Source organism: Rhinoderma darwinii, chromosome 3, assembly GCF_050947455.1.
Source record: "Rhinoderma darwinii isolate aRhiDar2 chromosome 3, aRhiDar2.hap1, whole genome shotgun sequence".
NCBI classification, from domain to species: domain Eukaryota; kingdom Metazoa; phylum Chordata; class Amphibia; order Anura; family Rhinodermatidae; genus Rhinoderma; species Rhinoderma darwinii.
Genome location: NC_134689.1, coordinates 304779844 through 304800796, shown reverse-complemented (window position 1 = coordinate 304800796; position 20953 = coordinate 304779844). Strand labels below are relative to the sequence as shown.

Below are 20953 nucleotides of genomic sequence, written 5' to 3'. Positions count from 1 at the left end.
AGGAGTATGACAAACATACGCTTCTTTTGGTTTTCCCCCTGTAGTGTATTGCCAGACTCTTCAGTTTTCTTCTGGTAGGACTCGGATAGGTAATGTGTTACTTCTTGATCACTTTTCTGGTCATCTTGATCATAGGTTTCTGCACTTATCAACCTGCAATTAAATATCGAAACAGAAAACTGGTTTGTTTGTTACTCTAAGTGTAAATAGTTTATCCTCCACAGGATAGGTTTCCACGGCAAACTAAAAACGGCCGTAAAATACAGAGCTGTTTTCAAGGGAAACCAGCCCCTGATTTTCAGCCGTTTTTGAAGCAAAGTGCGTAATACGGACGTTTTTGGAGTGGTTTTTTATTGAGACAATAAAAAAAGGGCTCAATGGACATGCACTTCTTTTTTCGCGCAGTTTTTACAAACAGCCACGTAAAAAAACGCCTCGGTCGTAATCAAACACAGTTTTTCCAATTGAAATCAATGGGTAGATGTTTGGAGGCGTTTAGCCCCCCGTATTTTCAGCCATTTTTCAGTGCGTTTACAGCCCAAAAATTAGCTGAAAATAAGCCGTGTAAACATACCCACAAAGTTTTCTTTTCCTTGGTATAAGTCAATCGGACGTATATTTGTATGGCGAAGTACACACTTGTGTTGTATAATCCGTTACTCTGTTCCGTTTATAGATCAGAATAAAAGGATAAAATCAGATTTGTTAAAAAACCCATTGAAATCAATGAGATTTTTTAATTGCAACCGTTTGTGTCAGGTTTTTTTAAGGAGATAAAAGAGCAGAGTACAGGACTTGTCAATGTGAAACTGATACAAACTAATTGTAATCCGTTTGCATCTGTTATTTTAATTTCAATGGTATTTTTAACGGATCCGTTGTTATCCTTATTCTGATCTTAAAACGAAATCAAAATAATTAATTATACAAACACAAGTGTGAACTAAGCCGAAGGGTCGCAGCTTAAAGAGATTGAACCAATAATTATTACATTTCTCTGTTACCACACAAAACGTACCAACATTTTAATTGGAATCACTTTTAAAAAATGCTCCTAGAGGCCGTTAACGCTTTTCTCGCTACTAGGGGGTCGGAGCTTAGTGAAAGGGGGGCCCCGCAGTCTATATTTCACACAAGGTCCTGATATGTGACACAGAACAACATCCTGACGTCACGTGCGGAGTCGTATTTAACGTTCTGATGCTTCTCTTGAACAGGAGCAGAGCTGCAGTTCTGCAGAACGGCCGCTACGAAGTGGTCAGTGCCACCTGTTTACAGCTCCAACTACTGCATACCGTTCAAAACATCCGGGCCCAAAGGCAGCCGGAACAGCTGATCGGTGCGGGGTCCGGGTGTTGGACCCGCACCGATCATATACTGATGACCTATCCGGTAGACAGGTCATCAGTTGTCCGGTCGTGGACAACCCCTTTAACATAACTGGTATCGCCACATCCGGAGAAGTCCAAACTATTACAATATAAAAACATTTAATCAGCTCGGTGAACGCAGTGAACAAAAAAAAAAAAAAAAAAAAAAATAAAAAATGCCCAAACTGCTGTTTTTTGGTCACCTTAGCTCCCCCCAAAAAATGAAGAATAAAGTAATCAAAAAGTCACGTGTACCCCAAAACGGCAAATATAAACGACAGGTCGCCCCGCAAAAAATAAGTGGTAATTCATAAGAAAAACAAAAAAACAACATACATTTGGTATCACCGTAATCGTATCGACCTGTAGAATAAAGTGAACATGTCGATTTTACTGCACGATAAACGTAGTAGTAAAAAAAAAAAAAAAAAAAAAAAAAACAAAAAAAAAAACGCAACAGCTTTCTGCTTATTTCACCCCACAAATAATTATTTTTTCGGTTTCCCAGTACATTATACGGTGCCATGAAAAACTAAAACTTGTCCCGCAAAAAGCAAGCCCTCATACGGCTAGGTCGACAAAGAAATAAAAAAAATTAAGGCTTTTGGAAGTCGGGGAGGAAAACACAAAAATTGGCCGTGTCATTAATGAGGAAAACCTGATCAACTGATCAGTAGGAGGAAGGTTTTACACGAGCGTGTGCGTTTTGCGCATGCAAATAACGCTGCGTTTTGCGCGCGCAAAAGTCACTTAACAGCTCCGTGTGTCATCGCCATATGATGCGCGGCTGTGTGATTTTCACGCAGCCGCCATCATTATGACACTATGTTTGTGAACAGAAAATGGGTTCAATGACTTGAATGGGTGCGTGATGCGTGAACAGCGCAGAAATATAGGACATGTCGTGCGTTTCACGCAGCGGACACACACTGAGTGAAAACGGCCCAATAGGCCCGTGCGACGCGCGTGAAAATCCTCCCTTAGGGCGAGTGAGTTTTGGGTGAAATAAGAAAAATGTTCAAAGACCAGAGAAGGAAGTTTACTACTGGGCGCAGGGCCGTTTTAAACACTCTGGCAGACCCAGTGTAAAAGTTTAATGAGTGGGTCCCCCCAACTTCTGAACAGATTGGAGCGCTGAGGACTTTTATGATCTTTGTTTCGCAGTGATCGGGCTGCACTGAGGGTTGTACCAGTGCTGTGCTATACTAGGGTTGTCACGATACCAGAATTTGGACTTCGATACCGATACTGTGTAGTATTGCGATTCTCGATACCAAAACGATACTGAATAAAAAATAAAAGTTCTTCCATTATCTGATGTGAGGCATGTGGTGGAATGAATTTTAAACATCCATGTGCCTCACATTTTATAGTAATTAACACCATCATGTTTCTTAGTGATAATGGACAACTTTGGGTTAATGTGTGAGGTACATGATTGGGTTAATGACTATTAGGCAAGATTCACACGAGCGTTTCCATTTTGCGTCCGCAAAAAACAGTGTTTAACTCCATTGCAGTACCGTGTGGCGACCGTGTACGGTGTGCTGTTTTTTTTTACATCTCAAAAAAAAAACGAAGGAAGTGATTTTTTTTCCTCATTCCTTTGCCAACGGATGCGTGAATCACAGACAGCACACGGATGACGTCCGTGCGCTGTCCGTTGTAATCATACACCCATTGACTTCACTGGGCTGCAAAAATCGCACAAAAATAGGGCCTGCAGGAAGTTTCACGCAGAGGAAACGCCGCGTGAAAAACAACGCATGTCTGAATAGCCCCATTGAAATACATAGGTCTGTGAGACGGCCGTTGTTTTAACATCCGTAATACGGACGTAAAATACACACGTGTGAATCAGGCCTTAACCCCTTCCCGCTCCTTGACGTACTATTAGGTCATGGTAAGTGCATCGTTCGCGCTCCATGACCTAACAGTACATCACGGGAGGATCAGCCATTTCAGCCGTCCTCCCGATACATACAGGAGCTGTGATGACTGCTGTCTCGTACAGCAGTTGCCGCGGCTTTCAGTGGGGACTGATTGCGGTGTCCCCGCTGGTTAACCCTAGAAGCCGGGTTCAATAGCGATCGTGGTTTCTAAGGGGTTAAACCACAATCGATGTCCCGCTACATGAGAGGGCGGCGATGGTTGCTATGGCAACCAGAAGCCTAACAATGGCCTCCGGCTATGCTACCTAGGGTAGCCTAGTGGGTCCTGACTAAGTCGGGACCCACTATGCTTGCTGTCAGTTCTAATAGTAGTGCAGTGTATTAGAATTGCGATCAGGGCCTCCTGCCTTCAAGCCCCCTAGTAGGACAAAATAAAAAAGATCAAAAAAAGTTGTGTTAAAAATAAAAAAATAAAAAAAAAGTGTTAAGGGAAAAAGGGGGATTTTTATTACTTTATCAGTCCTTTATTATTAAAATAAACTATAAATAATTGGTAGCGCCGCGTACGTAACGGCCTGAACGACAAAAGTATTTAGTTATTTATCCCGGGCGGTGAACGCCATAAAAGAAAATAAATCATAGCAGAATCACAATTTTTCGGTCACTTCACCTCCCAAAAAAATGGAATAAAAAATTATCAAAAAGTCGAATGTACCCAAAAACGGTATGGAAAAAACAAGCCACGGACTTCTTGATGGAAAAATAAAAAAAAGTTATGGCTCTTAGAATATGGCCAATAAGTAAATGATTTTTTTAATAAAAAGTATGTTATTGTGCAAACACCATAAGACATAAAAAAAATTATAAACATATAATAAGGCCGTAATCATATCGCCCCGCAGAATAAAGTGAATATGTCATTTATAGCGCACGGTGAACGCTGTAATAAAAAAAAACTATAGTACAATTGCTGTTTTTTAGTCACCACACTTCTTAAAAATAGAACAAAAAACTGATCAAAAAGTCGCATGCACCCCATGAAAACTCCAATGAATTTCTCAAGGGGTCTAGTTTCCAAAACGGAGTCACTTTTAGGGGTTTTTCCTGTACTGGTACCTCAGAAGCTCTACAAAAGTGACATGGCGCCCAGAAACCAATCCAGTAAAATCTACATGCCAAGTAGCGCTCCTTCCCTTCTGAGCTCTGACGTTTGCCCAACCAGCAGTTTATGACAACATATGGGGTATTGCCGTTATCGGGAGAAATTGCTTTACAAATTTTGGGGTGCTTTTTCTCCTTTATTCCTTGTAAAAAATAAAAATGTGTACCTTTTATCGGAAAAATTTTGATTTTCAATTGCACAGCCTAATTCCACAAAATGCAGCAAAAGACCTGTGGGGTCTAAATGCTCACTTTACCTCTCGATAAGTTCCTTGAGGGGTGTAATTTGCCAAATAGGGTCACTTTTGGGGGTTTCCACTGTTTTGGCACCACAAGACCTCTGCAAACCGGACATGGTGCGTAATAAAAAGGAGGCCTCAAAATCCACTAGCTGCTCCTTTGCTTCTGAAGCCGATGCTTCAGTCCATTAACACACTAGGGCCACATGTTGGATATTTCTAAAAACTGCAGAATCTTGGCAATAAATATTGAGTTGCGTTTCTCTGGTAAAACCTTCTGATTTAAAGAAAAAAAAATTGAATAAAAAGGATTTTCTGACAAAAAAAAAAATGAAATTTGTAAATTTCCCCTCTGCTTTAAATTCCTGTGAAACGCCTAAAGGGTTAAGAAACATTCTAAATGCGGCTTTGAATACTTTGAGGGGTCTAGATTTTAAAATGGGGTGTTTTATGGGGTTTTAAGGCGTTCAAAACCACTTCAGAACTGAAGTACCCCAAAAAAAAAAAAAAAAGGCTTGACATTTTCTTCTAAATATAAGAAATTGCTGCTTATGTTCTAAGCCTTGTAACATCCTAGAAAAATAAAAGAATGTTCAAAAAGTGATGCCAACATATAGTAGACATGGGAAATGTGAACTAGTCACTATTTTGTGTGGTATTACTATGTCTTACAACCAGATACATTTCAATTCTGAAAAATTCTATTTTTTACAAATAAACACTCAATACATCTACCAAATGTTACCACTAACAAAGCCCAATGTGTTACGAGAAAACAATCTCCGAAACGCTTGGATAGGTATAAGCATGCCTGAGTTATTACGACAAAGTGAAATATATGTCAGATTTGAAAAATGGGCTCGGAGCCTTAAGGCCAAAACTAGGCTGCGTCCTTAACCCGTTAGTGACCGCCAATACGCCTTTTCGCGTCGGCCACTAATGGGCTTTATTCTGATGCATAAGCCTTTTTATGGCACTGCATTAGGATAAATAAACAAGAGGTAGCTGAGGGCGTCCCTGCTCGAACAGGTGAGATCGATATTAGTATCGATCTCACCCGTTTAACCCTTCAGATGCGGTGCTCAATAGCGTGCACCGCATGTGAGTGGTTTTGGAGAGAGGGAGGGAGCTCCTTCTCTCCCCCACCGACACCCGGCGATAAGATCGCGAGTGTCTGTGTCTGTGATGGCAGCCGGGGGCCTAATAAAGCCCCCAGGTCTGCCTGTAGTGAATGCCTGCTAGGTCATGCCAGAGGCATGGCCTAGCAGATGCCTGTCCGTTTTAAACAGACAGGTAGTAATACACCGCAATACAAAAGTATTGCAGTGTGTTATAATAGCGATCGGACAATCGCATATTAACCCCTTAACGCTCCAGGACATACTATTATGTCATGGTAAGTGCATCGTTCGCGCTCCATGACATAATAGTATGTCATGGAGTAAACACGGCGCCGTTCGCGCGGGGCGCGTTCATGAGCTGTGATAGCTGCTGTTTCCGACAGCAGACTATCACTGCTCAATGTGCCGGGACCGATCGCGGAGCTCAACCGCCGATTAACCCCTCAGAAGCCGCGTTCAATAGCGATCGCGGATTCTTAGGGGTTAATCCGCCATCGCCGGCCTGCTACACGATAGCGGCCGGCGATAGTGACTATGGCAACCGGACACCAAACAATGGCGTCCGGCTATGCCATAGACGGAAGCCTAGTGGGTCCTGACAACGTCAGGACCCACTATGCTTGCTGTCAGTGAGTAGCTGACAGTTCTAATACACTGCACTACGCATGTAGTGCAGTGTATTAGAATAGCGATCAGAGCCTCCTGCCCGCATGTCCCCTAGTGGGACAAAGTAATAAAGTAAAAAAAAAGTTAAAAAAAGTTGTGTAAAAATAAGAAAATAAAAGTTTTAAAAGTATTAACCCCTTCCCGACATTTGCCGTACATGTACGTCATGGAAAGCATTGACTTCCCGCATCTTGCCGTACATGTACGCCGAATGTTTGGGACCGGCTCAGAAGCTGAGCCGGTGCCATCATCACCGGATCTCAGCTGTATCTTACAGCTGACATCCGGCTGTAACGGCGGGGACCGAAATTAGCTTCGATCCCCGCCATTAACCCCTTAAGTGCAGCGCTCAAACGCGATCGCTGCACTTAAGGTGTTTGCAGCTCATCGGAACCCCAGTAATGAAATTGCCGGGGTTCCGGTGGCTGCAATGGCAACCGGAGGCCTAATACTGGCCTCCCGGTCTGCCTAGCACCGAAGCCGGTCAAGATCCGCCCGGCGGCGGAGCCTGATCGGCTTCCGTAGCTGCCGGCAAGATGGCGCCGGGTCAGGAGCTGATCCGGCGTCATCAGCGGTGGAAGTCAGCTGTACTGTACAGCTGACATCCACCTGTAACGGCAGGAACCGGAGCTAGCTCCGATCCCTGCCATTAACCCCTTCGATGCAGCAATCGAAAGCGATTGCTGCATCGTAGCGGTTACTAGCAGATCGCCAGCCCTGACAGGCAATCAGGACTGGCGACTGCTGTTATGGCAACAGGAGACACAATAGTCTCCTGCTCTGCCATTACGGAAGCCGATTTAGGCCCCGCCGGGAGGCGAAGCCTAATCGGCTTGCTGTCAGTGAATGACTGACAGATCTAATACATTGCACTACATAGGTAGTGCAATGTATTAGAAAAAAAAAAATCTGACCGTTGGAACTTCAAGTCCCCTAGTGGGACTTGAGAAAAAGTGTAAAAAAAGTATAAAAAAAGTATAAAAAAAAAAGTGTAAAAAAAAAGTGCAAATAATGAAAGTTTGAAAACAATAAAAGTTTCAAGTAATCAAATAAAACACAATCCCCCTTTTACTCTTATCAAGTCATTTGGTATCGCCGCGACCGTAACGACCTGAGGTATCAAAATATTATATTATTTATTGCACGCGGTGAACAGCGTAAAAAAAACCGTAAAAAACGTTACCAGAGTTTCTGTTTTTTAGTCACTTTGCCCTACAAATGTTAGAATAAAAAGTGATCAAAAAGTCGCACGTATCCAAAAATGGTACCTATAAAAACTATAGCTCGTCCTGCAAAAAACAAGCCCTCATACACCTCCGTCAACAAAAAAATTAAAACGTTATGGTTCTCACAACTTGGCGACAGAAAAAATACATTCTTTCTACAAAAGTAATTTTATTGTGCAAAAAGTTGTAAAACATAAAAAAGTGCTATAAATTAGGTATCACCGGAATCGTAGTGACCCACAGAATAAAGTTAACATGTAGTTTATAATGCGTGGTGAACGCTGTATAAAAAAAAACAAAAAAAGCTGTGCCAGTATTGCATTTTTTTGTTTACCTGGCATCCCAAAAAATAGGATAAAAGGTGATCAAAAAGTTGCATGTACCCCAAAATGGTACCAATAATAACTACAGCTCGTCCCGCAACAAACCAGCCCTCATACCGCTACGTCTATGAAAAATAAAATTAGTTATGGCTCCAATAAGTCAGGAAATAAAAAAATATGCAGTTGTGCCCGAGGGGAACATTTCTTCTGTTTGAAGAGACGATTTATCAAGGACCTAAAATTAGGGAACCAGGAAAGGGAGGGCCCAAACATATCCGCTGGAAGCGACGGTGCCCGTATTATACCAGGACAACACTTCCTAGCAAAATTCCCCAAACTACAAAGGCGCGGAGTGTGGACCAAAAGGGGGATAATAAAGGACGCCATATATCAGTGCGACACCGGCCTGTGCAGAAATGATTGTGTCACAGCGTAACACACATCTATGGATCATTTTATTGTTTTTTTTTACCCCATTATTATACCACCTGACTATGCCCCTTATATACTCCGCCCGGCTTACATATGCCCCCACATTATAAACGGAAACACCAGTAAGACTCCAAACAAAACTACTACCAAGCAAAATCCACGCTCCAAAAGCCAAATGGCATTTCCTCCCATCTGAACCCTACAGCGTCCCCAAACAGCAGTTTCCTTCCACATATATGGCACAGTCATACCCGGGAGAACCCTTTTAGCAATTTTTGGGGTGTGTGTCTCCAGTGGCATAAGCTGGGCACGACATATTTGCCACTGAATGGCATATCTAGGGAAAAATATAAATTTTTAATTTGCACCATCCACAGCGCATTCATTTATGGAAAAGACCTGTGGGGTGAAAATGCTTACTACACCCCTTAATAAATGCCTTGAGGGGTGCAGTTTCCAAATGGGGTCACTTCTCAGGGGTTTATTTTTATTATTTCACATCAGAGCCTCTGCAGTTGTGAACCAATACTTTGTAAATCGCCAAATTAGGCCTCAATTTTACATGGTACGCTTTCACTCCTGAGCCTGGTCGACTGTCCAGGCAAGAGATTAGGGCCACATGTAGGGTGTTTCTAAAACCAGGAAACCCAGCATAATAATTAGAGAGCTGTCTTGTTATGGTGGCACAAGCCGGGCACCACATATTGTCCACATATCTGTGGAAAAAATCCTATTTTCACTCTGCAACATCGAGTTCACACTAATTTCTACAAAACACCTGCAGGGTTAAAATGCTCACTACACCCCTAGGTAAATGCATTGAGGGGTGTAGTTTCCAAAATTGGGTCACTTCTGGGGGGTTTCCACTGTTTTGGGCCCACAGGCGCCCAAAAACCAATCCAGCAACATCTGCACTCCAAATGGCGGTCCTTCCCTTCTGAGCCCTGCCGTTTGCCCAAACAGCAGTTTATGACCACATATGGGGTATTGCCGTACTCGGTAGAAATTGCTTTACAAATGTTGGGTTCTTTTTTTTTCCTTTATTTGTTGCGAAAATGAAAAAAATTGCGCTAAAGCTACGTCTTATTGAAGAAAAAGGATTGTTTTTATTTTCACTGCCCAATTCTAATCAATTCTATGAAACATCTGTGGGGTCAAAATGCTCACTACGCCCCTAGATGAATTCCTCAAGAGGTGTAGTTTCCTAAATGGTGTCACTTTTTGGGCGTTTTCATTGTTTTTTCCCCTCAGGGGCTTTGCAAATGTGGCATGGCCTCCGCAAACCATTCCTGCTCAATGTGATCTCCAAAAGCCAAATAGCGCTCTTTCCCTTCTAAGCCACGCCGTGTCTCCAAACAGCCGTTTATTACCACATGTGGGGCATTGTTTTACTCGGGAGAAATTGCTTTACAAATTTTGTGGTGCTTTTTCCTCCTTCAGTCCTTGTGGAAATGAGTAAAAATAAGCTAAACCTAAATTTTCTTTGAAAAAATGTTGATTTTTATTTTCAGGGCCTACTTCCAATAATTTCTGCAAAAAACCTATGGGGTCAAATCGCTCACTATACCCCTAGATAATTTCCTCAATGGGTGTAGTCTCCAAAATGGGGTCACTTGTGGGGGGTTTCCACTGTTTTGTCTCCTCAGGGACTTCGTAAATGTGACATGGCCTCCGCAAACCATTCCTGCTAAACTTGAGCTCCAAAAGCCATATAGCGCTCTTTCCCTTCTCAGCCCTGCCGTGTCTCCAAACAACCGTTTATTACCACATGTGGGGTATTGTTTTACTCGGGAGAGATTGGTTTACAAATTTTACGGTGCTTTTTCTCCTTCAGTCCTTGTGGAAATGAGAAAAAATTAGCTAAACCTACATTTTCTTTGAAGAAATGTTGATTTTAATTTTCACGGCCTACTTCCAATAATTTCTGTAAAAAAACTCTCACTGTACCCCTAGATAATTTCCTTGAGGTGTGTAGTTTCCCAGATGGGGTCACTTTTGGGGGATTTTGACTGTTTTGGCACTGCAAGAGCCCTTCAAACCTGACATGGTGCCTAAAATTTATTCTAACAAAAATAAGGCCCCAAAATCCACTAGGTGTTCCTTTGCTTCTGAGGCCGGTGCTTCAGTCCAGTAGCACACTAGGGCCACATGTTGGATATTTCCTAAAACTGCAGAAACTGGGCAACAAATATTGAGTTGCATTTCTCTGGTAAAACCTTCTGTGTTATAAAAAAAATTGTACTAAAAATTTATTTCTGCAAAAAAATATGAAATTTGTAAATTTCACCTCTACTTTGCTTTAATTCCTGTGACATGTGTAAAGGGTTAAGACATTTTCTAAATGCTGTTTTGAATACTTTGAGGGGTGAAGTTTTTAAAATGGGGTTACTTTTTGGGGGTTTCTAATATATAAGGCCCTCAAAACCACTTCACAACTGAACTGGCCCCTGTAAAAATGGCCTTTTGAAATTTTCTTGAAAATGTGAGAAATTGCTGCTAAAGTTCTAAGCCTTGTGATGTCATAGAAAAATAAAAGGATGTTCAAAAAACGATGCCAATCTAAAGTAGACATATGGGGGATGTTAATTAGCAACAATTTTGTGTGGTATAACTGCCTGTCTTACAAGCAGATACATTTAAATTGGGAAAAATGCTAATTTTTGCAATTTTTCGCTAAATTTTGGTGTTTTTCACAATTAAATACTGAACATATCGAGCAAATTTTGCCAGTAACTTAAAGTCCAATGTGTCACGAGAAAACAATCTCAGAATCGCTTGGATAGGTAAAAGCATTCCAGAGTTATTACGGCATAAAGTGACATGTCAGATTTGAAAAATGAGGCCCGGTCAGGAAGGTCAAAAGTGGCTAAAGAGGGAAGGGGTTAAAAGTAAAAATCCCCCTTTTTCCCTTATCAGTCATTTATTATTAATAAAAATATATAAACAAACAAATAAACTATACATAATTGGTATCGCCGCGTCCGTAACGGCCTGAACTACAAAATTATTTCGTTATTTATCCCGCACGGTGAACGCCGTAAAAAAAATAAATAATAAACCGTACCACAACAACAATTGTTTGGTCACTTCACCTCCCAAAAAATGGAATAAAAAGAGATCAAAAAGTAGCATGTACCTAAAAATGGTCCTGATCGAAACTACAGTTCGTTACGCAAAAAATAAGTCCTCGCACGGCTTTATTGATTGAAAAATAAAAACGTTCTGGCTCTTAGAATAAGGTAACACAAAAAGTAAATGATTGTTTACAAAACGTATTTTATTGTGCAAACGCCATAAGACATAAAAAAAACTATAAACATCTTGTATCGCCGTAATCGTATCGCCCCGCAGAATAAAGTGAATATGTCATTTATAGCGCACGGTGAACGCTGTAAAAAAAATAGAATAAAAAAACAATAGTAGAATTGCTGTTTATTAGTCACCACGCCTCTTAAAAATAGAATAAAAACTGATCAAAAAGCCGCATGCACCCCAAGAAAACTACAATGGATTCCTCAAGGGGTCTAGTTTCCAAATTGGGGTCACTTTTGGGGGGTTTCCAATGTTTTTGCACCACAAGACCTCTTCAAACCAGACATGGTGCCTAATAAAAAAGAGGCCTCAAAATCCACTAGGTGATCCTTTGCTTCGGAGGCCGGCGCTTCAGTCCATTACCGCACTAGGGCCACATGTGGGATATTTCTAAAAATTGCAGAATCTGGGCAATACCTATTAAGTTGCGTTTCTCTGATAAATCCTTTTGTGTTATAAAAAAAATGGTATAAAGAGGATTTTCTGACAAAAAAAAAAAAAGTTAATTTCACCTCTACTTTGCTCTAAATTTCTGTGAAACACCTAAAGGGTTCATAAACTTTCTAAATGCTGTTGTGAATACTTTGAGGGGTCTAGTTTCTAAAATGGGGTGTTTGATAGGGGTTTCTAATATATGGGCCCCTCAAAGCAACTTCAGAACTGAACTGGAACCTAAAAAAATAACTAAATGAGGCAATACTTCGCTTCTTACATTATACTGATAATGAACTGTGCCCACCCCGAGATGGCCCCAGTTTTGACCGTTTGTATAAACGGAGACCCCTATTAGACCGTTCCAGTGCCCGGTTTTCCCAAGCATACACCCCCGAGAAGTGTATTTCTATTGATGAGTCCCTGGTACATTTTAAAGGGAGGATTCAATTCCGCCAGTACCTGCCGGGTAAGAGGGCAAGGTATGGCGTGAAGATGTATAAGCTGTGCGAGAGTGCATCAGGGTATACCTACAGATTTAGGATATATGAAGGAAAGGCCACCCCCAAACCAGACTGCATCCTGGACTACAATAGGTACATGGGAGGTGTGGACTTGTCAAATCAAGTCCTGAAGCCCTACAGTGCCATGCGGTGTGATATAAGAAGCTGGCCGGGCACATCATACAGATGGCTTTGTACAATGCGTACGTGCTACGTCGATGTGCAGGCCAGAGGGGAACTTTCCTGGAATTTCAAGATCTAATCTTTAGGGACCAGGAAGGGGGGGCACCCAGTACTTCTGGAAGCGAGGCCACACGCATCGTACCAGGGTAACACTTTCCAGGAGAAGTTCCCCAAACTGGTGGAAAGGGAAAGAGTCAAAAGAGGTGAAGAGTCTGCTATAAGAGGGGGATAAGGAAGAACACAATATACCAATGTGACACGTGTCCCGAAAAACCAGGGCTCTGTATAAAAGATTGTTTTAAAATGTATCATACATCCCTTGATTTTTAATTTACCCTGATGCACTCCGCACAGCTTACCCCCCTCATCTTTCCCTTCTGAGCCCTGCCGTATGCCCAGGCAGCTGATAACAGCCACATGTAGGGTATTGTCGTACCCAGGAGAACCCACATTACAATTTAAGGGGTGTATATCTCCGGTGGCGCATGCTGGGCACACTATATCGGACACTGACATGCCATATATATATATATATAAAATTGCAAATCTCACTCTGCACCATCTGCTGCGCATTATCTTTTACACAGTTCCTGTGGGGTCAAAATGCTCACTACACCTCTAGATGAATGTCTTAAGGGGTGTCGTTTTTAAAATGGGGTCACTTCTCGGGGGTTTCAACTCTACTGGTACCTCAGGGGCTTCTGCATACATGACTTAGCACCAGAAAAGCTCCAGTAGGCCAAATGGTGGTCCTTTCCTTCTGAGCCCTCCCATGGGCTCAAACGGCAGTTTATCACCACAAATGGGGTATTGCCGCACTAAGGACAAATTGGGCAACAAAATGGGGTATGTTGTTCATTGTGAAAATAAGAAATTTTGATCAAAAATGACATCTTATTGGAAAAAATATCATTTTTTTCATTTCACAGCCCAATTCAAATAGGTGCTGTGAAAAAACTGTGCGGTCAAAATGATAACAAAAACCATAAATTAATTCCTTGAGGGGTGTAGTTTCCAAAATGGGGTCACTTCTGGTGGGTTTCTATTGCTTTGATACTTCTGGGGCTCTGCAAATGCGACATGGCACCCGAAAACCAATCCAGCAAAATCTGGACTCCAACAAACACATAGCGCTCCTTTCCTTCTGAGCCCTCCCATGGGCCCAAACGGCAGTTTATCACCACAAATGGGGTATTGCCGCACTAAGGACAAATTGGGCAACAAAATGGGGTATGTTGTTCCTTGTGAAAATAAGAAATTTTGATCAAAAATGACATCTTATTGGAAAAAATATCATTTTTTTCATTTCACAGCCCAATTCAAATAGGTGCTGTGAAAAAACTGTGCGGTCAAAATGATAACAAAAACCATAAATTAATTCCTTGAGGGGTGTAATTTCCAAAATGGGGTCACTTCTGGTGGGTTTCCATTGTTTTGATACCTCAACACCTCTTCAAACCTGGCATGCTGCCTAAAATATATTCTAATAAAAAAGAGGCCTCAAAATGCACTAGGTGCTTCCTTGCTTCTAGGGCTTGTGTTTTAGTCCACGAGCGCAGTAGGGCCACATGTGGGACATTTCTAAAAACTGCAGAATCTGGACAATACATATTTAGTAGTATTTCTCTGGTAAAACCTTCTCTGTTACAGAAATTTTTTTAATAAAATTGAAATTCAGCAGAAAAAATGAAATTTGCAAATTTCATTTCCACTTTGCTTTAATTCCTGTGAAATGCCTGAAGGGTTAAAAAACTTTCTATATGCTGTTTTGAATACTTTGAGGGGTCTAGTTTTTAAAATGGGGTGTTTTATGGGGGTTTCTAATACATAGGCCCCTCAAATCCACTTCAGAACTCAAGAGGTACCTTCAAAAAAAGGCTTTTGAAATTTTCTTAAGAATATGAGAAATTGCTGTTTATGTTCTAAGCCTTGTAACGTCCAAGAAAAATAAAAGAATGTTCAAAAAACTATGCCAATCTAAAGTAGACATATGGTAAATGTGAACTAGTAACTATTTTGGGTGGTATAACCGTCTGTTTTTCAAGCAGATGCATTTAAATTCTGAAAAATTCTATTTTTTGTAAATTTTCTCTAAATTTTGCAATTTTTCACAAATAAAGACTAAATATATCGAACAAATTTTACCACGAACATGAAGCCCAAAGTGTCACGAGAAAACAATCTCAGAATCGCTTGGGTAGGTTTAAGCATTCCGACGTTATTACCACATAAATTGAAATATGTCAGATTTGAAAAATGGGCTCTGAGCCTTCAGGCCAAAACTAGGCTGCGTCCTTAAGGGGTTAAAGTCCCCTAGTGGGACTAGTAAAAATAAAGTTTAAGTTAATAATAAAAAAAATGTGGAAAAAAAATGAAAAACCCACTTTTTCCCCAAACTGCTTTACTATTGAAAAAACAAAATAAAAGTAAAAAAGTTACGCATATTTGGCATCGCCGCGTCCGTAACGACCCGACTATAAATGTATTACATTATTTAATCCACACAGTGAACGCTGATAAAAATTAATTAAAAAACTATGGAAAAACGGCTGTTTTCTGTGAATCCGGACTTAAATTTTTTTTAATAAAAAGCGATCAAAAAGTCGCATCTACTCCAAAATGGTACCAATAAAAACTACAAGTCGTCCCGCAAAAAAAAAAGCCCTCATACAACTGCATCGGCGGAATAAAAAAAAGTTATGGCTCTTCAAATATGGAGACACAAAAACAAATAATTTTGAAAAAAAAGCGTTTTTACTGTGTAAAAGTAGTAAAACATACAAAATCGATACAAATTTGGTATCGTTGCAATCGTAACAACCCGCCGAATAAAGATAGTGTTATTTATACCACGCGGTAAACGGCGTAGATTTAGGACGTGAAAAAGAGTGGCGAAATTTCCGGTTTTTTTTTCTATTCCTCCCCAAAAAAAAGTTAATCAATAAATTATATGTACCTCAAAATGGTGCTATTAAAAACTATTACTTTTCCCGCGAAAAAAAAGACTTTATACAGCTATGTCGACGCAAAAATAAAAAAAAGTTATAGCTCGTGGAATGCGACGATGGAAAAACGTAAAAAATGGCTTGGTCATTAAGGTTTAAAATAGGCTGGTCATTAAGGGGTTAAAGGAGGCTCTGTCATCACATTATAAGTGCCCTATCTCCTACATAAGGCGCTATAATGTAGATAACAGCAGTGCTTTTTATTTAGAAAAACTATATTTTTACCACTTTGCGAGTCATTTTTAGCTTTATGCGAATTAGTTTCTTAATCCCCAAGTGGGCGTGTTTTTACTTTAGACCAAGTGGGCGTTGTACAGAGGAGTGTATGACGCTGACCAATAAGAGTCATTCACATCTCTCCATTCATTTACACTGCACTAGCGATATAGCTATATCGCTATGTGCAGCCACATAAACACACTAACATTACTGCAGTGTCCTGACAATTAATATACATTACCTCCAGCCAGGACGTGATGTGTATTCAGAATCCTGACACTTGTGAATAGTTTCTGTGAGATTACCAGCAAGGCAAACTTAATCTCGCGAGATTACTCTGTAAACTGTCTTTTAAAACGAGATTACGTTTGCCTTGCTGGAAATCTCACAGAAAAGATTCAGAAGTGTCAGGATTCTGAATACACATGACGTCCAGGCTGGAGGTAATGTATACTCATTGTCAGGACACTGCAGTAACGTTATAGTGTGTGTATGATGCTGCACATAGCGATATAGCTATATTGCTAGTACTGTGTAAATAAATGGAGAGAAGTGTATGACGCTGATTGGTCACCGATTGGTCAGCGTCATACACTCCTCTGTACAACGCCCACTTGGTCGTAAGTAAAAACACGCCCACTTGGGCATTAAGAAACTCATTAGCATAAAGCTAAAAATCGCTCAAAGTGTTAAAAATAGATTGTTTTTCTAAATAAAAAGCACTGCTGTCACCTACATTACAGCGCCCATCTCCTTATGTAGGAGATCGGACACTTAGGCTATGTTCACACGGAGTATTTTGGGGGAGGAATATCTGCCTCAAAATTCCGTTTGGAACTTTGAGGCAGATATTCCTCTCCCTGCACGCCGATTTTCGCGGCAATTATCGCGCCGTTTTTCGCCCGCGGCCATTGAGCGCCGCGGGCATAAAACAGCGAGATATACGCTTTTTCCTGCCTCCCATTGAAGTCAATGGGAGGTCGGAGGCGGAAGCGCCCGAAGATAGGGCATGTCGCTTCTTTTTCCCGCGAGGCAGTTTTACTGCTCGCGGGAAAAAGACGCCGACGCCTCCCATTGAAATCAATGGGAGGCGTTCTCGGGCCGTTTCTGCTGAGTTTTGCGACGCGGTTTCCGCATCAAAAAACTCGGCAAAATACCCCGTGTGAACATAGCCTTATAATGTGGTGACAGAGTCTCTTTAAGAGGTTAATCTGAGGAACATAGAGGTACTAAGTTCATAACACCTCATGCCTCACATTAATAAGTCAAAGAAAAAACAGTCATATTATAAATGACACACTAAATTTGTTGTGCAGGTTATTATGGTCGCGACTATACCAAATGTGTATATGTTATGTATTGAGACTTAATTTAATGACTTGTAAAAAAGGTGTCTTTTTTTCTCATTTTTTATTTAACATTACTTTGTTTATTTTTTTACTTTTAAACTTTAATGTACTGCAATATATCTATATGCCAGTACATTAGCCTGTGTACTGATAGTACACAGGCAGTTGTTAGGACATACCCAAGCATGCCCTAACAGGAAATATTGTCAGATAGCCCTGGGGTCCTTCAATGGACCCTGGGCTGTCTGCCCATATATGGTATGTCCCTTGACCGCATCACAGGGATTCCCTGTGATGTGATCCAAGGGGCAACCCACTTCTCATTTTCTCCTTGAATGCTGCGGTCAGATTTGATTGCAGCATTCAGGGGAATAGCGGCGGAGAGGAGAGGCTTCTCTGATCCCCACCGTTAGAATAACGTTATTGCCCCGCTCCTGACCATAATAATAATAATACAGCCATTGCCCCGCAACAGTAATACAGCCATTGCCATGCTCCTGACAACAGTTGCGCGGTCAGCGCTGCACTAATGTGCAGCGACGTCAGCCCTGAAGACAGAACATGGGGGTGCTTTGCAGTGCGCCCGCCATGTTCTCAGTCTTCAGTGCCAGCGCTCATTAGTACAACGTATCGCCTCATGCTGACCGCGCGCACACTTGTCAGGAGCAGGACAATGGCTGTATTACACAGCCGCAGCCCTGCTCTGACTAAATTCATGTGTTACAATACTAAGCTGTGCGGCCGCACATTTACTTCCCTATCCCCGTTCCCACAACGGGTGGAGGATCCTTCTCTTCCAGTCTGTGACTGGGCGCATACAGGCACGATGACGTCACAACATCGCGCCTGCCTGCGCCACGCCGCTCACGGCAGAGTGAATGCTGCGGCAAGGAGCCGTCACTCTTGCTCCAGCATTCAATTCAACTGTATCTGCAGCTTAAGGATGCAGATGCAGTTGGAACTGGGACCAGCGGGTCACATGGGATGAAACAACATCCCAGGAGGCCAGCCTGCATAACGTTAATGCAAACGACATGTTAACTTTATTCTTTTGGTTAATAGGATTACGTTATTGCTTCTTACGATTTGCTACTTTTTACTACAATACTAATGTATTGCAGTATATCCTGCTTCTGACAGGCTTCTATTATTAGGAGTACAAAGATGGCAGACCTGCAAGCCTTTATTAGGCCCCCGGGCTGCCATGCCAACCAGTGCCACCTTGTGATTGCGTTACATGGGAGCACCCCCTCTTTCCAAAGCTTTAGATACCATGGTCACTATTGACCATGACATCTAAGGGGTTAGACGAGCGGGATAATAAGCCGACACTCATATTGTATGGAGCAGGCCCAGCCCGTGAGCCTGCTCCATACTTCCCCTACCCGATTATGATGAGAGTTTTCGTCAAACTGTCGGGAGGAGGTTAAAGCAGCCCTGAACGGGCGTGGCTGAAGTAATCTCAGAACCGCTAGAGAGAACAGGAAAAAAAGCATTAAAGGCAAGTACTTCATATAGCAGATACACTTTTTAAATATTTTATTCCCATTCATACTTTCACATAATTTCCAGGACATATACATATATGGTATCCATATATGTGGGGTTAGTGACTGCCTCCACTTGTTGTTCTTGCACTCCTCCCATTCTGCCCTGGGTGATTTTAATCAGTTCAATGCTGGATCCTACCATCCCCAGGTATATATGTAGGCTTAGTCCCAGTTCTGGGTGTATGTGCAGCGTAGGTTCCCACCTTACAGAGGTCGCCTTGTCGTGGCAGGTGGGCGAACACTTTTTGATCAAAATGTGCACTAAGAACCTCCCTATTTGTAGGTAGATTTAGCTTTAGTGCATATTTATTTATATTTAGTGGTTTAGGTGGCATTAGTGTTCGCAGTGTGCTGACACCATTCTATGTTTGCCATTATATATATATATAAATATCTGCATAAAGTTATCGGAGTGCACACAGCTCTCTCTCTTCTTACATTACCAACTGCACATATATTTATACACATCGAGCAGACAACCAGGCTTATACAGTACATGAGCCATTTATGAAGGAGTCGACTCAGAAGTTTGGCTTACCAACTTCACAGCCCTGCGCCTATATGTGCTTTTTGAAAACCGATGTAAACTGAATGCGGAACATGGTTTACTGAAAAATTGTTTACGGACTTTTTTTTTAGATTCCTCCTCAGTGGACTATATACTTCGTAGGAGTCAGGGCAAAAGAACAAAACAGACACTCCGTATACAATGCCCTACCCTTCTAAACCAGTTTCTATGCTCCATAAGAGCAAAAGTAGAAAGAGACCTAACAAAAAGCAGTAGTCATACCCAGGTAGGGTTGCACGATGCATCGAAATATTGATACTATTTCGATACCATGCACCCTCAAACTGTTCAATACACTTAATTCATGTATTTCGATAGTAAGCTGTTTGGCTGCACAGCATAGTAGCGTAACACATGAATGTAGTCAGAGCGGGGCTGCGGCTGTATAATACAGCCATTGCCCTGCACCTGACAAGTGTGCGCGCGTGGTCAGCATGATGTGATGCGGCTGGCGAGGAACTAATAAGCGCCAGCACTGAAGACAGAGAACATGGAGGGCGCATTGCAACGCACCTCCATGTTATGTCTTCAGTGCCGGCACTCATTAGTGCAGCATCGGCCGCATCACATCATGTTGACCACGCGCGCACACTTGTTAGGGGTGGGGCAATCACTGTAAAACACAGCTGCAGCCCCGCTCTAACGGCGGAGATCAGAGAAACCTCTCATCTCCGCCGCTATTCCCTTGAATGCTGGGATCAAAGTTGACCACAGCATTCAAGGAGAAAATGAGAAGGGGGATGCCCCTTGGATCGCTTCCCTGTGACAGGATCGAGGGACATACCATATATCAGCAGACTGCTCAGCGTCCATTGAAGGACCCCAGGGCTGTCTGACCATATTTCCTGTTATGTCATACTTAATTATATCCTAACAACTGCCTGTGTACTATCAGTATATAGGTATATGCCAGTACATTAAAATGTAAAAATAAAAGTCAAAAAAATAAATTAAAAGTAAAATATTTAAAAAAAAACATTTTTTACAATAAAACTTTAACCTGTTAACGCTGAAGGATGGATATATCCGTCCTCTGCAGCTGCTAGTTCGCGCAGGACGACGGATATATCCGTCCTATGATCGCGTGGGTACTGCCAGTTTACCCACGCGATTAGCAGCAGGAGCACAGCTGTTATACACAGCCTGGCTCCTGCGCGCTCCGATTCTGGCAGTTTAACCCATTAAATGCCGCGGTCAATAGAGACAGCGACATCTAATGTGTATGACAGAGGGAACCCCGCGGGTCGCCATCGGGTTTCCATGGCAGCCGGGGGCCTAACAAAGACACGGCCTAATAGATTGCCTGTCAGTATTACACGGACATGCAATAATGCTTTGGTATACTAAGTATACCAAAGCATTATATATGCGATCAGCAGATCACATAGAGAAGTCCCCTGGT

General features: G+C 41.8%; 1 protein-coding gene across 1 annotated transcript in view; it reads right to left on the bottom strand.

Annotated features, from left to right (window-relative positions):
* Positions 1–20953, bottom strand: part of TICRR (TOPBP1 interacting checkpoint and replication regulator) — an 82850-nt gene that overhangs the window by 35698 nt on the left and 26199 nt on the right. The window contains exon 6 of the mRNA XM_075858181.1: positions 20–153. Within this exon, the coding sequence (XP_075714296.1) occupies positions 20–153 (134 nt within the window). The remainder of the gene's footprint in view (positions 1–19; positions 154–20953) is intronic.